General features: G+C 43.9%; 1 protein-coding gene and 1 long non-coding RNA gene across 9 annotated transcripts in view; one reads left to right on the top strand and one right to left on the bottom strand.

The window, feature by feature from the left end:
* Nucleotides 1-18498, top strand: part of LOC121594108 (la-related protein Larp4B-like) — a 50888-nt gene that overhangs the window by 10633 nt on the left and 21757 nt on the right. For 5 of the 8 annotated variants that reach the window (XM_041917065.1, XM_041917069.1, XM_041917070.1 and 2 more), the window contains exon 2: nt 2707-3732. The exons of 1 other annotated variant lie outside the window; for it this stretch is intronic. In XM_041917065.1, the coding sequence (XP_041772999.1) occupies nt 3723-3732 (10 nt within the window). In that variant the 5' untranslated portion in view covers nt 2707-3722. Of the gene's footprint in view, nt 1-2328; nt 2417-2706; nt 3733-8276; nt 8311-18498 lie in introns of those variants that run through there. 2 more of the 8 variants (XM_041917068.1, XM_041917063.1) reach the window with 2 other exon arrangements.
* On the bottom strand, nt 6000-8079 carry LOC121594109. The gene is made up of 2 exons (XR_006004899.1): nt 7637-8079; nt 6000-6341 (listed from the first exon to the last, which is right to left on the bottom strand). It is a non-coding gene; the product is annotated as an uncharacterized LOC121594109 (long non-coding RNA).

Raw genomic sequence — 18498 nt, 5'->3', positions numbered from 1 at the left:
TTTGTTCAATCATTACACACACTCAATCCGGGTTCGCTCGTTCGTGCGTTCGTGCGTTCGTTCGTTCGTTCGTTCAACCTTTCGGCCATATTGACCGCCACCGTCTGGGCCGGCGGCGTGCACAATAACACACCACAGGTCCGCGGTGTAATGCGTTGTTGTCTCTCCGCGCGGTGATTGGGTGTGTGTGGTGTGTCGTCCCACCGTTTATCTGCTTCCCCTCCCTTCTCTCCCTTAGCGTGGGCCCATCGGTTTTTGCTTCTCCCATTTGAATATATGGATTTGAAATGAAAAAAACGCTGAGTGAGCGCGCACAAACCACACCACATTGCTACGAAACCGCGTAGTGTAGTACAATTTTAACCGATATTGTCGCTTGCGAACGGTGGAAAAGTGGTGATGTTAGCTAAAAGAGTTGTTTTTTTTTTTGTAAACCGTAACGGCTACCGTTTTCGAGGCGCAGAGAGAGGAAGAAAGAGAGAGAGAGAGAGAGAGAGAGAGAGAGAGAGAGAGAGAGATATTCTTGGGTTGTTTTTCTGTTTCTTGACCAAAAGAAGGTTATTCTTGTAATGTTAAACAGTCCATCCCTCAATTGTAGTATCTCTAAGCCGTTGGTACACACTTTTGTCACAGTACCATACACACCAGCCTATTTCTTCGGCCTGCATTAGACGGCCATTTGAGTCGTGTTTGAATAAGTGTTTCTGTGGTCGGTCGTGTGTGTGTCTGCTGTGTGTGTGTGTGTTAGTAGTGCGGGCAGAGTGAAAATGGGTTGATTAATGATGACCCCTTGCCTGCTCTGCTCTCCGTCATTCTCTATAACCTATAATGCGGATCATAATACGCCGAGAATGTGGTGTGAAGCGATCGTCATCGTGTCATGTATTATCATAGAAAGAGAGAGAGAGACAGAGAGATAGAGAGAGGCTAGCAATTGAAATGAATTAACAAATGGATGCATGTAAAAGCAATTGATGGTTGTGGGTCGTCGGGAGGGTAGGTTGTCAGCGAGATATGCGGGTGGTGATGAGCAGAGGAAACATGTCACTAAATATCAAACCGAATTCTTCCGGAATGGAATAAAAAAATAATAATCGTCTCACAAATTATGATGAAATAGTTGGATGAAATTATCCTAGACGTAATACTGATAGGTCGATGATAACAGTAGTAGTAGTGGTGATAGTGAATGCAGCAGGTTGTCAAAAAGCATTGCTGAAGAGGGAGAGATAGGGACCCGTCGCACGTCTCATTGCCGCAAAACAGGCGAATTAGTTAGCGACAAGTATGTCATGACACAGCGCGCAAACGAGTGTGTGTGTCTGTGCGCGCGTACGCGGATGCATGCAATATGCGTGAGTGTGCGCGCGCGATCGAGATATGGACACCCAATGCGATGTGCTACGGACCTTTGTCACTGTGTTGTGATGCACAGCAATGGGGATAAGCGAGCCTGAGCTGCAGTGTTTATACTTCCCTCTTTTAGTGGTAGCATTAGCTGTTTTTCTGACACAACATTGATAGAAAATGTGTTAGAAGTAAGAAGTGGAATCAAACTGTTGTAGCAAACGCAACGTGAAACGTGTACACTTCCCGATGGAGCCAGCGAGTGTGTGCGTATCACTGTGGGGCTGTGTGTGCGTGTCTCTCTGGTATCGTGTATACGGCTGAGTTGAAGGATCCGTTTCCGCAGAAGTGAACTGAGTTTTGACATTACCAGATTGCGAATGTGTGTGTATGTCGGGTGTTTCGGTGTATGAATATTTGTTGCCAAATGGGAAAAATAATGTGCGTTCGACAGAGAATGTTACGCAAATTTTATTTTTATTGCTGAAAATGCACACACACACACACACACACACACACACACACACACACACACACACACACACACACACACACACACACACACACACACACACACACAGCACACATCGATCACGCGTAGAAGAAAGCCGCAGGAACAATTTTTGCTCAAACTGCAATAGATAGCGTAGCGCGCGCGTATGTGTGTGCAGTTTACTTGTAGTGTACCGGCTTTTTTGTGTGTGCCGCACCAGTACCCTCCTCATAACCCCCCTCTCCCACCTTTGTTTGCTTCATAGAGATCGAATGCTCGCGAAGGAAAGAAAAGAAAAATCAACGTCGTAGCGCTCACGCTCTCTCGCTTTCTCCCGCGCTCGTTCTAAGCGATAGCAGGCGGTGTGGCGGTCGCTCATCTTCATCGTGAACGTATGCGCCCTTGTGTGCGTGTGTGTGTGTGTGCGGGGGGACGGAGCTCCTCTGCGAACGGTTAAGTGTGTGATGTGTTCAATCAATTGTTTCCGGTTCGCATCGGCGGACGCAGCGCGGATTTTGTCTCTCTGTCTCTCGGTCCGATCTGGGACGACCGACCCACACGTGTGTAGAGTGAAAGGTGGCCAGCATTGAAAAAATTGTCTCTGCAACACACCAACGGTGGACTGAGAAGTAAAGAGTTACTGCAGAAATAAGCAAAAAAAAAAAAACAACCATCATCCCCTTTTGGTGTGTTTGTGGGCGCGTGTTTGCAGCCATTTGCCTCTCGACGACAGTGTGTGTGCGTTAGTTTAAAGTGTGCGCTATGAAGTGCAAGAGTCATGAAACACGACGCGGGGGTCGCGGGCGCCGTGTGTGCAATAATTAATTATTTTCTTCATTTTCTACTTTTTCCCTTCCTTTGGTCAGAAATTGAATTTTCTCTTCACTCCCCATTCGACGGTGTGCGTGTGTGTGTGTTTGTCTCGTATATCCATAGCGAGTGAGTGAACAGTGTGTGTGTGTGTGTGTGTTTGCGTGTTCACAGAGGTGTTGCTGGTGTGTGTGTTGTGTTCGTATACGGTAAATGTGAGCGTGTGCTTAAGTGTGTGCTCTATAGTGACCACAGCAGAGCGAAAGAGAGTGTGTGAGAAGGAGAGAGAGTAACACAATAACCCCGATTGCTCACACGTGTGTGCAATTTGTGTGTGTGTGTGTGTGCGCCCGCGTACGGTTGTGTGTGGTGTTGTCCCGCCTGGGGAGTGTACACGTGTGCAATACACACAAACCCATCCCCGGCTTAACAGGGAGAGGGGGGTTGCCGCTGATGTACAGCAAACCTAAGTGTGTGTGTGTGTGCGAGAGTGTGAGTGAGACAGTGGAATAACACACAGGAAGAAAACCATTTCGACCACGTTCGAACAGTCTCGAGCGTTTTATCGGCCGCAGGTCCGTTTTCTTTCCCCCAACCGAGAACAACAGAAATACACACACAGAAACACACGTGCACAAACCACACGGTTGTGTTGTGCATTTCGGGCTGTTTTTTTGTCCGCTGTGTTGTTGTTGTTGTTGTTGTTATTGCTGTTTGCTGTTTTTCACGGTGTGGCGCGTTGGCGAAAAGTGTACAACTACACGCCGGAAGAAGCTGTGTGATTTACCCGCGGAGGGCTTGAGGCAAGAAGTTTTCGAGACAGTTTGTACTGGGTGGAGCGAGGGAAATTCGCAAAAAAAATTTGCCGCCGCCCCCATCCAGCCCTGCTCGAACACGCACTCCTCCCCATCCACAATAACGACGTTCAGCACGGAGCGACGACGGCGCCTTTGACGGCGACCGTTTAACTCGCCCTTCACAGCAACCAACACCCCCCCCCCCCCCGCCCACCCACTTGTGGGTTGCGGGTTTGTGGGCAACGAAGCGGTAAATCGCCTGCCGAAAAAGAAATATGGATACTGGTAAGAATACGCTACACGAAATAGTTGGGATGTTACTTTTCTTGTAGGGTTTTGTCTCTTTCTATCGTTTCTTATAGTTATTAGTAAGGTTTACGTTCATTTTCCCGGATTCGACCTTTGAATACCTTGTAAAATGTGAAGTAATAGTTGTTGTGAAGCTTATCAAAAGGAAAAGGAACTTTGGAATGTCTCATATTACTCGCTAAAGATCGATCTATTTATGAACTATTATCCAGAAAATTGTACTTTGCTCGAGTTACGATAATTTTTATCTTTGACAATTCAGTATGTTCAATCAGTAAAAATTTCTCCAACAATGATCGAATTTCGGAATTTTTGCTAAATGTTTGAAATCGCCAAAAAGTCAGAATTTACCGAATTTTTTACATGAAAGAATTATTAACTAGGTAATTAATATTGCAGTCCCACGTATGGGGGTACGGTCCATTCGGTTGTAAAGTCATACGAGTTGACGACTGTACCACCAGACCGGCCTAAAGATGGAATACTTGGCTTGCTAGAATCTAAGCTCTGTAAAGATATCACTTACAACTTTGTTCAAAAGCATCGATCGACTGCATCTTAACGGTTGACATAGTGTGACAAGTCATTGCCATTAAATTTACACAATTTAACATTTTTGTCATATTTTTTTACTTTGTTTGAAACCGTGTAGCTTGTGCATTTTTTCAACAAATTCATCCCAAAACTTGAGTAAATAATGCAACTAAATTGCATTGAGTGGCATGATCAAAATGAGATACACTCAAGAGGTAAATAATAAGCTTTGCTTTATTCAAAATGAGGATGTACTTTGTAATGCATACCGCATCGTTTAGTGGAACTTTTACTACGCTCAACTAGCAATGGGGACTGAACGTCGTAAATTTAACGACATATGTTACAAAAAAAAACCCGTAAATGACGAAGCTTATGCCAACCTAACGCTTTTAAATGTCCACCTGAAACTGGACGGCAATGGTTCCCTTTGGATCATTGAGATTCGAGCAGAACAGAATAAGACGGGGTGTGCAAAGCATTTGGGGAACGAACATACAGTACAGTGTTGGACGATCACACATTTTGTCACGTTTCAAACGTCAAAAATGCGCTTAATATATTCGAACAATCAAACGGTTGTATGAAGAGAACAGTTGCTGTAGCAGCTGATAATGTATTGTGTTGAAGCAGAAACTCACATCAATGTAGTTAAATTTGCCTACTGGCGAGGGAAAATGTAGCAATAATTTGCACCTAAAAGTCTACAGTAATTCCTCAAATGTTTTTGTGATTTAGAATGATGATTGCCGCACTTGTTCAAAAACATTCCAATTGTTGGGGGATTTTTTTACAGTGCGTGAAATGGAATGAATTCACATTGAAATTAAATGATTGTGTGCTTGAAAAACATGTCACCCCGCAATGGCATTAGATTCAGATTCAAATTCCAGAAGCAATCGTATTTAATGTGATTTAAATTTCCCTGCAAGCAGTTGCCACATGGCCGAGCTTTGTGCTGTTCATTTCTAACAATGTTTTTGTTATCGTCCCGAAATAACATGCCTGACAGGCTATTTCTGTGCCATTATCGTTAATCCTTTGCCGATGCGTTAACGGTTCCAAGCCCGAACTTCGTCCCATTTCGCTGTGGACTCTTATCTCAAATCTTCCGGAGACGTTCGTCGAAACTCGTCTCGCCTTAAATGAGGAAAGATGAGACCACCCTCCGCCCAGCAGTTTGTGCGTAGCCTTAGCATGGGATAGAAATTTTCCATCAGTATTCTGCTTCTAATTGACGCCACTTCTACCAGCACCATACACAGTTAAGAGGCACAAAAACTGATGTTATGTCTGACATGTGTGGGGCTGTGTTATCGCTGTTAGTGGTTGCGGTGGCATTCCGACACTCGCTCTGATGGGTGATAAGGGTGGGTGTGTGTGTGTGTGAACGTTATCTTTTCACACTTTCGATCTTATCTTCTACACCACCCGGTCTCGTCGGTGGAGGAGCTGTGTTGTACTTTCCTTTTTACAAACACACGCGTTTATCGCTTACAGCTCGCTCACTTTTGTGTGTTTTGTTTTTTCCTGTAGGGCAAGAAGATAATGGCAAATGTTGCAAAAATTAAATAATATATTGAACGCACGTAATAATACGTGCCTTACATAACACAGTTTTTCGTTACAAAGAGTAAAATGGAGTGCAAAAGATGTCACCAAAAGTCAAACAACCAACTTTTGTCTATTTCTGTATCGTAGAATACGTACACCAAACATTTCCATGCACACTTTTGCTGCACACCAAGGCGTTACTGATAAGCTGACGAGACATATCTTGATGAATTTACGGGAGGGTAGTGGGTTTGCTAAAGTGATGCCATCATGAAGGTCTGGCAAGCCGTGGTGTTGTTCCCTGCCACCACAGTGGTCGTCGTATCAGTCTTTCCTGGTGCTGGTGGTCCTCTACTATCTTACGACACGAGGAATATGATGCTGCCCTCTTGTCAAGTGGCAACCGCGGCTGCCCGGGCCTGTACGGTACAGAGCTGTGCGATAATAACACAAACTACTATTGCTGGCACTGTGACTAGGAATGTGACGCCGTTGCGCTGATAAGAGAGGGAGGAAACATGTTGAATGTGATGTGTTGGTGTAAAGTAGAAGAAGTTCAAGAGATGTTAGTAGATTGCAAAGCATTTATTTATTTAAACGGTATTATTAGAATGAATAGCACATTTTAAGCAAAAAAAGTATATTATTTAAAAAAACTCAAAGAAGCAATGGCAAGGATACGTAATAAGCGATTTTACTGTTTAAATTGATTTTATTGTTGGATCTGCATTCCAGCAAAAAAAAACTTCCAATATTAGAACACTGCACTGGAATGTTATTCTGAAAGTTCGTTTTAAAAATGCCTAGAACACGAAATTTGGTACTTCAAATGAAAACCAAAATAAGAAGCAACCATTTTAGTGATGGGTAAAGTTAGCAAAAATCCAGAGATGACTCCGATACGACTTCGATAATTTCGGAACTGACTTCGGAAAATAGGTCCACCCAGCATTATCCGGAGTCGTCTGGAGTCGTCTGGAGTCGCCTGGAGTCGCCTGGAGTCGTCTGGAGTCGTATGAAGTCGTCAGGAGTCGTTTGGAGTCGTTTGGAGTCGTCTGGAGTCGTCTGGAGTCGTCTGGAGTCGTCTGGAGTCGTCTGGAGTCGTTTGGAGTATGCCAAAGTCGATCTGCGAAACAAACCAGACGGCTCTAGTTCACTCCGACTGACTCCTCTTCCGGTCTACTTCGATCGACTTTGGACGACTCCGAAGGACTCCGACTCCGAATGACTTCGACTCTGAATGACTCCGGACAAATCCGGACGATTCCTGACGATTTCGACTCCGAATGAGTCTGGATGACTCCAGATGACTCCGGACGACTCCGAAGAACTCCGGACAACTCCGGATGACTTCGAACAATTCTGGAAGACTCCGAACAACTCCGACCCAGCCGACTACGACTCCGAACGACTTCGACGGCGGGCGGATCTAGTGGATCGCATTTTGCCCGAACCGTCTGAGTCGGTCTACTCCGATCGACTTTGGACTTTTGATTCCGGACAACTCCGGACGTCTCCGACTCCGAATCACTCCAGGCGACTTCGGACAACTCTGGACGACTCCGAATAAATCCGACTCAGCCGACTACGACTCCGGGTGGAACTAATGGATCGCATTTTGCCCGAGTAGGAATCGGACTTCCGATAGTCTGAGCCGGTCCAGAGTCGTGGGTGCGCTCCAGAGAGTACATCACATGGTCACCCATATCTTGAAACGACATTTTATTCTTAGCCTACGTGCACGTTCATACAGATACAGTGAAATCTCTGCAGCCTTTGCTCTATGACTCACCTGCTTCGTATGCAAATGTGTGCAGCATGTGTTCATCACTCACTCTAATGCAAAATTGCACCGGATTCGCTCAGTGCTGATGTGCCGCTGTGTCATCTCGCGAATGACGGATGGTGACACTCTTTCCCTACTTTGGCGCTTTATTTATCCAGCAGATTTCTACAAATAACAGCGAAATAACAAAAAAAAATGTGTTTTTTGGAATGCAATATCGATTCTGTGATAATTTGTGATGGTATCTCTTCACGAACAAACATCACTTCCGGTCATGTTCGATGTATGAATGGTTGTGGTCAAGTGTGTGCTATTGTGCTTATCAGTTTGTTGGCTGCTTTACTGTTTCAGCTCGGCCGGTCTTTGTGTTTCTCCTCTTTCCTTCTAAACCTGCTTGTGCTGTGTGCTTTTTGTGTTTTGTCATCAGACGCGAGTGTGTTAGGTGGTTGTGTTTTAGTCCATCACATGACGGTGTTAATTGCACTCTATCGCTTGTGGGATCGATTTGTGTGACGTGTGTGCCGCCACTATCGTAGCTAATGAAATGGATTCATCTATTTGACCAATCAGACACCGATCGAATTTGTGCAATTGTGTAGGTTTTATTGATATAAATTATCTCTAGTTCTGTCGTTGATCGCTTATCAAAGCGCCGGTTTTAATGTCTACTTTGTGTGGAAGTAAGTTTGAAGCATGTTCTTTCTTAACTAAAAAAATAGTAAATTTTGGTTCTAACTTTTTTTTAGGGAGGGATGCATTTAACACGAATATTAATTCCAAAATTTAATTTATTGTAATTTACTCCCTAACATTCTTTGCTATTTTTTTTACTTTAACCGCAAAGCTAGTTAAAATTTTTATGTTAAATTACCGACCAAACTTCCCCAACAATTACAATTGTACTTTTGGCACCTTTTTGCAACGTTTTTGCAACGATTTTGTGCTACCATGGTGCGTTTCCAATTAGACTTTTTTCTTCTCACTCCCCTCGCCAAGAGCGCATTCCCCACAACCGGTGGGCCAATTTAATACTACTCCGCGCCACCTGAACCTACATCCAATGATGATGGATGTGTGCGTGCGTGTAGGTTAACGTCAACGTAGAGAGTCCGTCACTTCACTTCCACACCTTGCCCGACACTCGCGCACATACATACAAACACGTACTGACTGGAGGGCTGGAGGTCTGAAAGACGAATGGCAAATTTTTTAAGCAGTTTTTCGATTTTTGCTTGCTCATGCTCTGATGATCGACGGCGTAGAGTCAGTCGGTCTTGGTCGTCGTTTTCGACCGAGCCCCAACCGACCGAAGACGATTTTTAGTGTCTATATACAGTCCAAAAAGGGTACACAAGAGAGCGAGCGGCCGTCTTGAAGGGAGGTGGGGGGCTGTGCAGCAAGTAGGTGCAACGGTGAACCCCATTTTTGCCCTACCTTTCCCTATCCATTTCCAAGCGTCCGTCGTCCGCTTGACCAGGTCGTATTTGCTGGTTTTATGAGTTTTCGGTTCGACTGGTTGGCGTTTTTCGTACATTTTTCCACGTTTCCCCGCATCGAATGCAAGCCGTCACCTCCTCCTCCTGTTCGACATGCGGACAGAGAGATACAGAGAGCAAATGTGTGGGGTTCTTGGGCAGCCGTTTTATGGCGGTTCTTGTTTGTGTGTGTGTGGGTCCCGTCTCTCGGTTGCTGCGTCGCTTTAAGTTTTAAAAAATCGACCTGCTCTCCCTGCTACCTGGTTGTTGTAACTCAGCCATCAACCGTTTTGGGGTGGTTTTGTGTGGATTTTTTACGATTTTAAAATCACACACTGCTCTGCAGTGTGTGTGTGTATTTGCGTGACCGTTTTATAGGAGCTGGCTCTGATGGATTGCTGGCTAAAAAATGGCAACTGGTAGGCAACACAGCGAACGATAACAGTTTTTGCTGATTCTACTTTTGCTATATATTCTTCCTAAGGAACACAAAAAGAAGAGGCAGAGCTTCGCTATCAAATTGTTACGCCAGATTCGCTAGGATGATGTAAATAATGGTTTATTCTGTAATCCAATCATTCTTGTTTAATAGACAACGAAGAGTTTAGTCATTCAAATTGTATTTGGCAATCATTTTGTTATTCGTGTATCGTTCGCTGAAACTCCACATTTTACATCAAATTAAATTAATAAGTTTCTTTGATTGAGTTTCTGCCGTTTTGTTTAAAGTGTAGTACAACTTGATAGGGTCATCTGGTAATTGTTTGCTTTACAATGAGTTTTAACTAGTTATTGTGCATGATTTTCGGATTGAAATGGATTATATGGACTTAAAATAACTATCGATTACAAAAGACATGTCTATCGTCTATGTCTATCGGAATTAATTCTAAGATGTCGGAATAAAGTGATATAAAAGGTTAAAAGGCAACTAGTTCAGTGAATTCGTTAGTCATAATTAAGGGCTTATCCATTAAATACGTAACGCATCTACATTTGTGTTACATTTCAAGGTTTTCAAACTTCTCTTCTATTTTAAGAAATCGTAACACTGAAAGGTACTAATCCTCTATCATGCGAAAGTTTCGTAATTTATGGACAGACCACTTATCTATTCTTATAGTAATTAGATGTACTCTTTTTTGCTATATGAAGCATAACAAAAGTGAATGGCAAAAATTGGTAGTTTTTGAAATGCCTTTGTTGTGAAACAAATTTTTGTGATCGAACCCCAACACATTCTGCGTACTCTATTTTGCTGCTAATGCAACATTTCACACACTCCAGTGCGTCTAGAATGTGAGCCTGGAATGATCCAGTAATTTGGTATTAAAAAGCCCTTTACTTTATTGCATTGGTTCCTCGATTTGGAATGCCCGTAGTTAATTACAAAAATTCAAAACAAAAACCTAACACGCAACGACCTCGAAGCCCTTTATATTTGCTGCGAACGTAGCACATTCTACACGCGCTGCTTCCCTTTCGATTTCCTTTGCTTCGCGATTATTGTGGCGCCACACTCTACACTTCAAATCGAAAGTTCTTAATCAATATATCGACTGTGTATGGGGGAAATGTGATATACACACAGACACACCCCGGGATGCATTGTACGTCAGTGAATGGACGAAGGAATCGAACCCCTCCAGTAGTGCAGTTTGCTTTTATTTGATTGAGATTGATTAGCGAACGGGGATCGGTGGCGCTCTCCAGCACTAGATGGTGCAATTGGGTTAGGCGGCTCTGGTGCATGTGCTCTCAGCAATCTTTTGCGCTGACGTACACCGATATCTATGGGAAGGCGAAAAGAAGGCGAAAAAGTAAAAGTGTTCTAGTTTTTGTAGCGAAAGGCTAAACCACACCCCTCCGGCCGCCCTCGGTGGGTCTGTTCCTTTGTAGAGAAGGGGGTTGCTGTGGTTCGTGTAATTACAGCCTAGCGCTTTCCAGCAGTCTCTTCTACCTCACAAGCCAAACCGCACTCAGGCCGATTAAAAGCCTTACATAGGGGGGGGGGGGGGGGGGGGGAAGAAAATGAATTTTAAATTCATTTCTAATAATAAACCACACAACAACAACAATAACGGGGAGGTTCTATGTGGTATTCGAGTGCTGTGAATTGGAATGTGGTTCTGAATGCTGACCGAAGCACGGAAGGCTCCGCTGGGGCTGGAGTGCTTAGGCTTGCAAAAACACAAACACACACACACACACCCGGCCGTGGGGGTACGCACATTAAGGGAGGAGAAGGTACTGCTGCGAACGCATGGGTTGAAGCAAAAAAAGGGGAAGCTTTAACCACAACGCGCCTCCACCCCAAACAGCTCCCGCCTCCCGCGATCGTTCCAGGGGATTGGTTTGGTTTCGCAAGCGACCGGTGAAGTAATCGAGCTGTGGAAGGAGAGGAACGGAGGAATGCCGGTGGTGTGGCGTGTTACCGTAGGCAGTTGTTTTTGATAGAAAATCAATCGACATTTGATGGTAATCGATTTGCTTTGTTGCGGACGACCTGTTTCTTTGCCCAATGGGGCGGGGGGAGTGTCAAGGGTGTGGTGTGGCTGCAGCGTGTGTGTGCGTTTTTTTTTTCTTCAATGCACATCTTTTAACGATCACTCCGTCCCCACTCCGTCTCCCTAGGGTTGATTTTGAGTTGATTGCAATTTTTGATTGCAACTTAAGCAAATTGTTTGCTACCTTTTTTGTTCTATTTGTGTGGCAAGTTCGCGCTGTGTTCTTGAAAGCCCAGGTGGTAGTTAATTGTTTTTGAAATATTTTGGCAGTATTCCAACACATTGCGTAAACATTTCTGTTAAAAGTGCTGCTCCGCCATAACAGAACAAGTTTGTCCTCTTTTCCAGTGCTTTATTTTAATATGATTTGCTTGTTTTCCTCGTTAATGGGTTTCAAAGCTGCTGGGAGGAGTGTGTTTGTCCCTCCATTTAGCACCTACTTTGCACCTTTATGAGACACACACATACACACACGAACATTGACATGAGATGGCAATGGCATGGGAAGAACAATTAGTCGCAGCACAAGTGTGAAGGAATGGTCGCGTTTTACAATGCTGCAACATGTAACCTTTGGTTGATTTGAAACACAAAGTTATTCCACTTTTGCCCCCCCAGTTGCTCAGCCTGCTCTAGCCCCTGTATGAAGTGTAAATAAGAAAAACAAGGCCTTTTATTGTTCTTTTAAGTGGGTATGCGCGCGCTTGTGTGTTTGTGAACGTGTTGATGTTTAAGCTTTTGAAGAACAAAATTATCTCAAAACGTCGTTTGAATGCGATGGAATTTTTAGTTACAATGTGCAACAATTTGGAAGAAACCCAATACCAATTTAAGTTTGTTTATCGATTGTGCTGGAAATGGAGAAACCAACAATGGAGATTTAACTTCCAATTGAAAAGTTTCACATTTTCTATCAATCAAGTGTTGCACAACACGTCAAAAACTAGCGTCTGATTTGACCCGGCCTTGGGTTTTTCTACAATGTAATAATGTATGCAACAACATAATTGTATAGCTTAGTATGTATAGGATTAGCTTAGTATAGTAGCCTGAGTTGGGTAGGTAAAAGATGTATAAAGAGTTATGATCATGTTTTGATTCCTCGATCTATTCGAGTTTTGAACTAACGTCGGCAGAGTTTTGATTCGTCGGTTGGCGCTAACGATTACACCAAACAACCTGCTCGATTGACTAGCGTTAAAACTCAACAAAACGAACGGCTTAGTTTGTCAGATTTGATGTTCCATGGGTCAAAGAAATTAAGCAATTTCATATAATCATTTTTAGCGACCGAGTTGATGTTGCTGATTTCTAAAAATTAGAACAATGATTTCCATTATTAATTAACAAATATTATTATACAGAAAAAGATTTTTTTTTTACTTTTCATAAAGGTCTAGGCCCATTGTAAAGCTCATCAAACGGATACAATTCTACATTGATGTCCTACAAATAGTTTGAGATCAACAGGACTCTATCTCTCATACCCTTATTACAGCCCTGCAATCTGTCTTACGTCATCGGTTTCAGCAGAGAGCACTAAAAAAGTGCTGCAATACATCAAAATTGACACAGAAAACTAATAATCTGTCACAGATAATTTCCGGCATCGCATCGCTGCTACTGTTGCGCTCCTGCTTGATTGCTTGCTGCTGCATCCCCGTGCGGTGTGTGATATATTTCCCTCTTGGCGTACGGGTGTGATGATCCATTTTGGTCGGTCTCGATAGAAGAATGCCAAAAAACCACAAACCACCCGCCGCCTCCTCGCTGACATAAATGATATGATATGAGTTACGTCAGGTATATCATCAACACCGAACAGGAGTTCATTTGTTCCCTTTTCACGACGCCCCCTCCTACCACAGCAAGAGGAGGAGGAGGTTGTATGTTGTTCTTCCTTCTTGATTGTGGTGTAGCCGTCCCCGCCTCACGTGGCTGGTTGGCTGGTTCACTCTGGTGTCGAATGTCTTCTTCACGTTTGCACGTACACGGTGCGTTGCCCCCTCGTATGCTGCCGAGGGACGAACGCGGCGTGGTGTAGAAAGTGGGTGAGCGCACAAAAAAGCGGCTTGTGCCAAAAATTCTTGCGCATCACCTCGTTTGATCTTGTGTGTGCGTGGTTTTCGGTGCCTTCCACACCTTCTCCTCCCAGCTGTGTATGTGATTGTTGCTCTGTTCGACACTTAAGCAGCATATAAAGACACCCGACATCTTGAGAGATATCTGATCAGGTGCCAATCTTGTGTGCTGCGTGCGTTTCAAACACGGGACAGGAAGGCGAGAGCGAAAGAGAGAGAGAGAGAGAGAGAGAGAGAGAGAGAGAGAGAGAGAGAGAGCGAGAGAACGCACGGTTGGTGGCAATTATTTGACAGCAGGAATCTCAGTACATCCCCCAACACCGCCTCATATACTATCTGCACCTTCTCCCCGCAGTACATCGTGTTTGACTTGGGGGTGTTATACTCTGCCCATCAAGGAAGTCAAAGCGGCGGCGGCAAGGTGTGGATATCACCGTAGTACTGCATGATGTTACTTCGACGGAATGTCACTCTGTCTCGCTCCTCTTCGCTTCGCGAAGCTCCGACGACACGTCACGCCAGGGAGCTGGCGGCAAGCCCGCACGACCCGCGTGTCGCGTGACACAAAGGGCTCTGCAAACCAATAGGGGAGGTGGCGTTGATGATGATGATGATACGTTGGGCCGGCTTTTGCTGTATGCATATATCCGTCCGTGCTTTTGACGGCCGTTACGGAACAATTGCTTGGCCGTTTGTCAAGAATTGGCGAGTTTAGCTGCATCCGCTCCCGCACCATTGCAAGACGACAAGAACCTCCCGTTTTGACATTGTTGGGGTAGAACAATTACCCTAGAATTGTTGTAGAATTGTTGGGGTAGATTCAATACTTTACGAGAGAATCTAATTGACGTAAGACATGGAACAATGATTGAACTTTTTGAGTGTATTGGTGCTGATCATCCAAATATTTGCTGGTGGCTCCTTTCACTTTCGTCGTATGGATCGGTAGGTCGAGCGTAGCTTCTCTAAGATGCGGTGGCTGAGACTGGGGTGACCTTTAAGCATTTTCTGTCTGAAAGCGTATGTCAGGTTATGCCGCAGATGCAATGTGCATATTTTGGATTTTATGTTTTTTTCTTATTTTTTTAAACCAGTTTCAATTCAATTTATCTTACACAAACAGTATTAAATATCGTATATTTCTTCAACATCTATTTTTATATTGTAAGTAATATTGTATATTGTAATACAATAACATCAAGCCGGTCTCATGGTACAGTCGTCAACTCGTACGTCTTAACAACATGCCCGTCATGGGTTCAAGCCCCAACTAGACCGTGCCGCCATACGTAGGACTGACTATCCTGCTATGGGGGGAAATCAATAAGTCACTGAAAGCCAACCCCACAAGTGGGTTGGCAGGCCTTGACCGGCATCGGTTGTTGAGCCAAACAAGAAGAAGAAGAATACAATAACATCTCTAGAGTGTACTCGGGAAGCCTTCTATCCTAATAGACTGTTCGTACGCGTTATTGAGAAATGAAAGATCATCATTAAGATGGCATGATTTGTTGCTAACCAGGAGGTTTGAATTACCCGTGTATATGATGATGGAAATAAACATACCATCCACAAAAATTGTACATAATGCATATTTCATTTAAAACATAGTGCAATAAATAAGATCTACAATTAGGACTTTCCATAGGACTAAAATTACTGCAACAATAACACGCTGTATACAGTTAGGTTAATTATGAACACTGCTTCAACTGTTGTATTCAATGATTTAGTCATTGAGTCGTTTAGTCTACATATCTAACACGAAACCCATAAATAAACATCAAACCTTGGAGATTTCGTCAAAATTAGTTCAAAGTTCATGCTAGCAATCTGTGTTTTTCCTTGGAGTAGTATATTAAATAATTAAAATTGTAATTACATGTTGTGATTAAAAAACACGAATATGCTCTGGTATGGTCGTTGAATGTACGGCCTAACATGTTCGTTACGGGTTTGGAATGAACCTCACGTGGCTATCTTATAAATAAGTAAGAAATAAATAAATATTGTGTTTGAACCATTGATATCAGAAATTCCATCGATATCGCATTTTTGATCGCAAATTTTCTCTATCTCTTGCTCGCCCCCTACTCTTGTGCAATGCTCTGTGGTTCTGATGTGGTGTGCAATATGCCGCCCGATAATTATCATCCAACTAACCAAACTAACCGCCTTCCAATGAAACGATACACCCCTTCGATTGCACAAGCGAGCGCGACCAACTTCCAACCCCGAAGCCGAATGTCAACCAAAACGCGGGGGTAAGACACAGTGATGCAGACGAAGAGCTGCCTTCCCTCTTCTCGTTTTTTTTTTTGGATGATGAAAACGGATCAAATTCACACGAGGTGCATCTCACGCCGTTGTCCCACCTTCAGAAAGGCAAAGCGCAGCGGAGCCTCACAGCGTGAGAGAGCCTCCCAGGGGGGTTGGATGATGATCTCGGTGTTTGGTTCATGCAGCGGACGGATTACCGACCACCTTCGAGGAAGGGGATATGACCTTAGAGCGACAACGGCTCTGTGTGTTGTTGGGGGCTAGTTTGGTGGTTGCTGCGCTTTGAATTTGGGGCATTGGGGCTGCAGAGAAGTTGTGAAGGTTTTACGCGAGAGTTAGTGGTCCCGGCGGTGGTTTGTCTTCTTACTAGCTCGTACTGCCCGAGATCTCTCGTGCAAGCATTTGAACCAATAAACTAAAGAAGAACTGGTTTGTTTTGTTGCAGCTGCTGCAGCGTTGGCAGCGTGTTGCCTTCGCAAGCAGCCTTTTGTGCAGTCGGGGGAGAACACAGCCAAAGACCACTGCCCGGAGCAAATAAAAAGCGTGATAAAAAGCTAAACTTTACCAGCATCATCACTTTTAGTGGCGCTTGCGATCTTCTTAGAAACACAACCGTGCTGGTATTGAAAGCCTTCTCTCCAAAAGGTTACTCTTACAAACCGCCAAAATGGGCGCCAACACGCTTCTTCCAATAGACACGCTTCTTCTCATCGCGCGCATATTTTTTTTGCCGACTGAAAATCGATCGTGGTGAATCTTCGGCACCGAGAGCGAGCAGACATACGGTATATATGATCGCGACCCAAGCGGGGCGCATCAAGCTTTTAAATTTGTGCCCCTTTTCTGTACTCGTTTTCCCCCCCCCCAAAAGCCCCCGTACTTTCCTCGTTCCCGCAAACGGGTTTGTTTTAATAGACGGTGGTTTCTGTGTGTATATGTTTGCTTCCAAATGATCTTTTGTAGTTAAATGCCAAATTCAAATTCCGCGTGTGACTTGAATCATTAGAGGGTAAAAGATCTCCTCTTCTGCACAAACTCGGCATGAGTCTTGCCGTATGGCCTTACAAATTTCTTCGATTTTTCATCATCATCGGCTGATAAAGAAGCGGGTGATTTGATGATGAGCGTTCGCGAGGGGCCAGTCCCCCACTTCCCGCCAAGAGCATGTGGTCTTATTTGGAAAGAGAAAGACGTTTGGTGGTGGGAAGTGCAAAAAGCAGCCAGAAGAAAGAAGGTCATAGTGTGCGAATATTATGCGCGAAACCTGTTCATGTTGTTTCACCTCCAAACCATGGTGGCAGGAGGTCTCGTGGGGTTTTGTTATATTTGAAGCTCCCAAACCCCCCCAGGGGGTGACCAGACCCAAGTTCGCAAAATGAGTGGTAAAAATTAGAGACTAAATTTAGCGGGGCACGCCAAAGGTCTCTTTCATCGAAGGTGGACCCAGTTTGGGGGAAAAGGTCTATGGTTAATTTAAAACTATTTAAGATCGTTAAGCCTCCGCTGGAGGACTCGCTGCTAGACTCACTCTTTTCAGTGATTTGTACCCCTTTTTTCCTGTGGTCTGAGGGATTTGGAAGCTTTAACCCACTGTTTAACGATTCAACTCACCCGCTCTCAGTGCTGACCTAGTGACTGTGATTCATTCTTTTGGGATTTAACTCGCTAACTCTCTGGGACGAATAAAAATATCTTCTTTTGGTACTGTATTCTCTCCTTCAGTGTGAAGAAAACACTGAAAGTCATAAGAACAGTGTCGTATATTCATCAAGTAGTGTAAAGATTCATATAAAACCGTCGTATTGAAGCGAATCCAGGCATTGAATTGTAGGATTCAACTCGCTCATTTACTCTTACTCTGTGCGCGCATCTCTAATTGCAACGGACAACATCTATTAACAAGATAATTCGCAAGTCACTACAACAGTAGGTTTTTATTTATTTATTTAAAAGGCATGAAGTTCTTGATGAAAACTTTCCCTGTGCCTAAGCAGTGATCCTACCGTTGAGCAAATATCCTACTTCAGGGTAAGCTTGTACAACAAAAATGCCAACTTTGGCACAAACTAAGGATCTTTTCGGTTCTATCTATAGGTTTGCAAATTGGATACATTGGAAAAAGCTCAATTTAACCGTAAAAACATCATTTCCACGGGAGACGTTTCATTGAACTAATTGAAAATACGTTGCGCCCCGTACATCGTTCCTCATCAAGGCCTTCTCTTTAACAAGCCACAATTCCTGGAATTCCTTTTATTTTTGTAATAGTGATTCTTATTAAGTGACCCTAACGCTGATCACAATGTCGATTAAATTATGAAAATGCGTTTATTCGGTTCCAAACGACTGAGCCAGAGTTGATGGACGAGCTAGACAAAATTCCCTCGGGGGACCCTTTTGTTGCTTTTCCTCCGAAGTCTAGCGTTGTACTACGTGCGTGCGATCTATGCACGTATAACCGCCGTATTTAATGATCAATCTTTGTAAATTTTCTATCGATTAGAGGGACATCCACAGGGGAAATA

Source organism: Anopheles merus, chromosome 2L (assembly GCF_017562075.2).
Source record: "Anopheles merus strain MAF chromosome 2L, AmerM5.1, whole genome shotgun sequence".
Lineage (NCBI taxonomy): Eukaryota > Metazoa > Arthropoda > Insecta > Diptera > Culicidae > Anopheles > Anopheles merus.
Note: the sequence above shows the minus strand (reverse complement) of the source record. Positions and strands in the feature narration are given on the sequence as shown.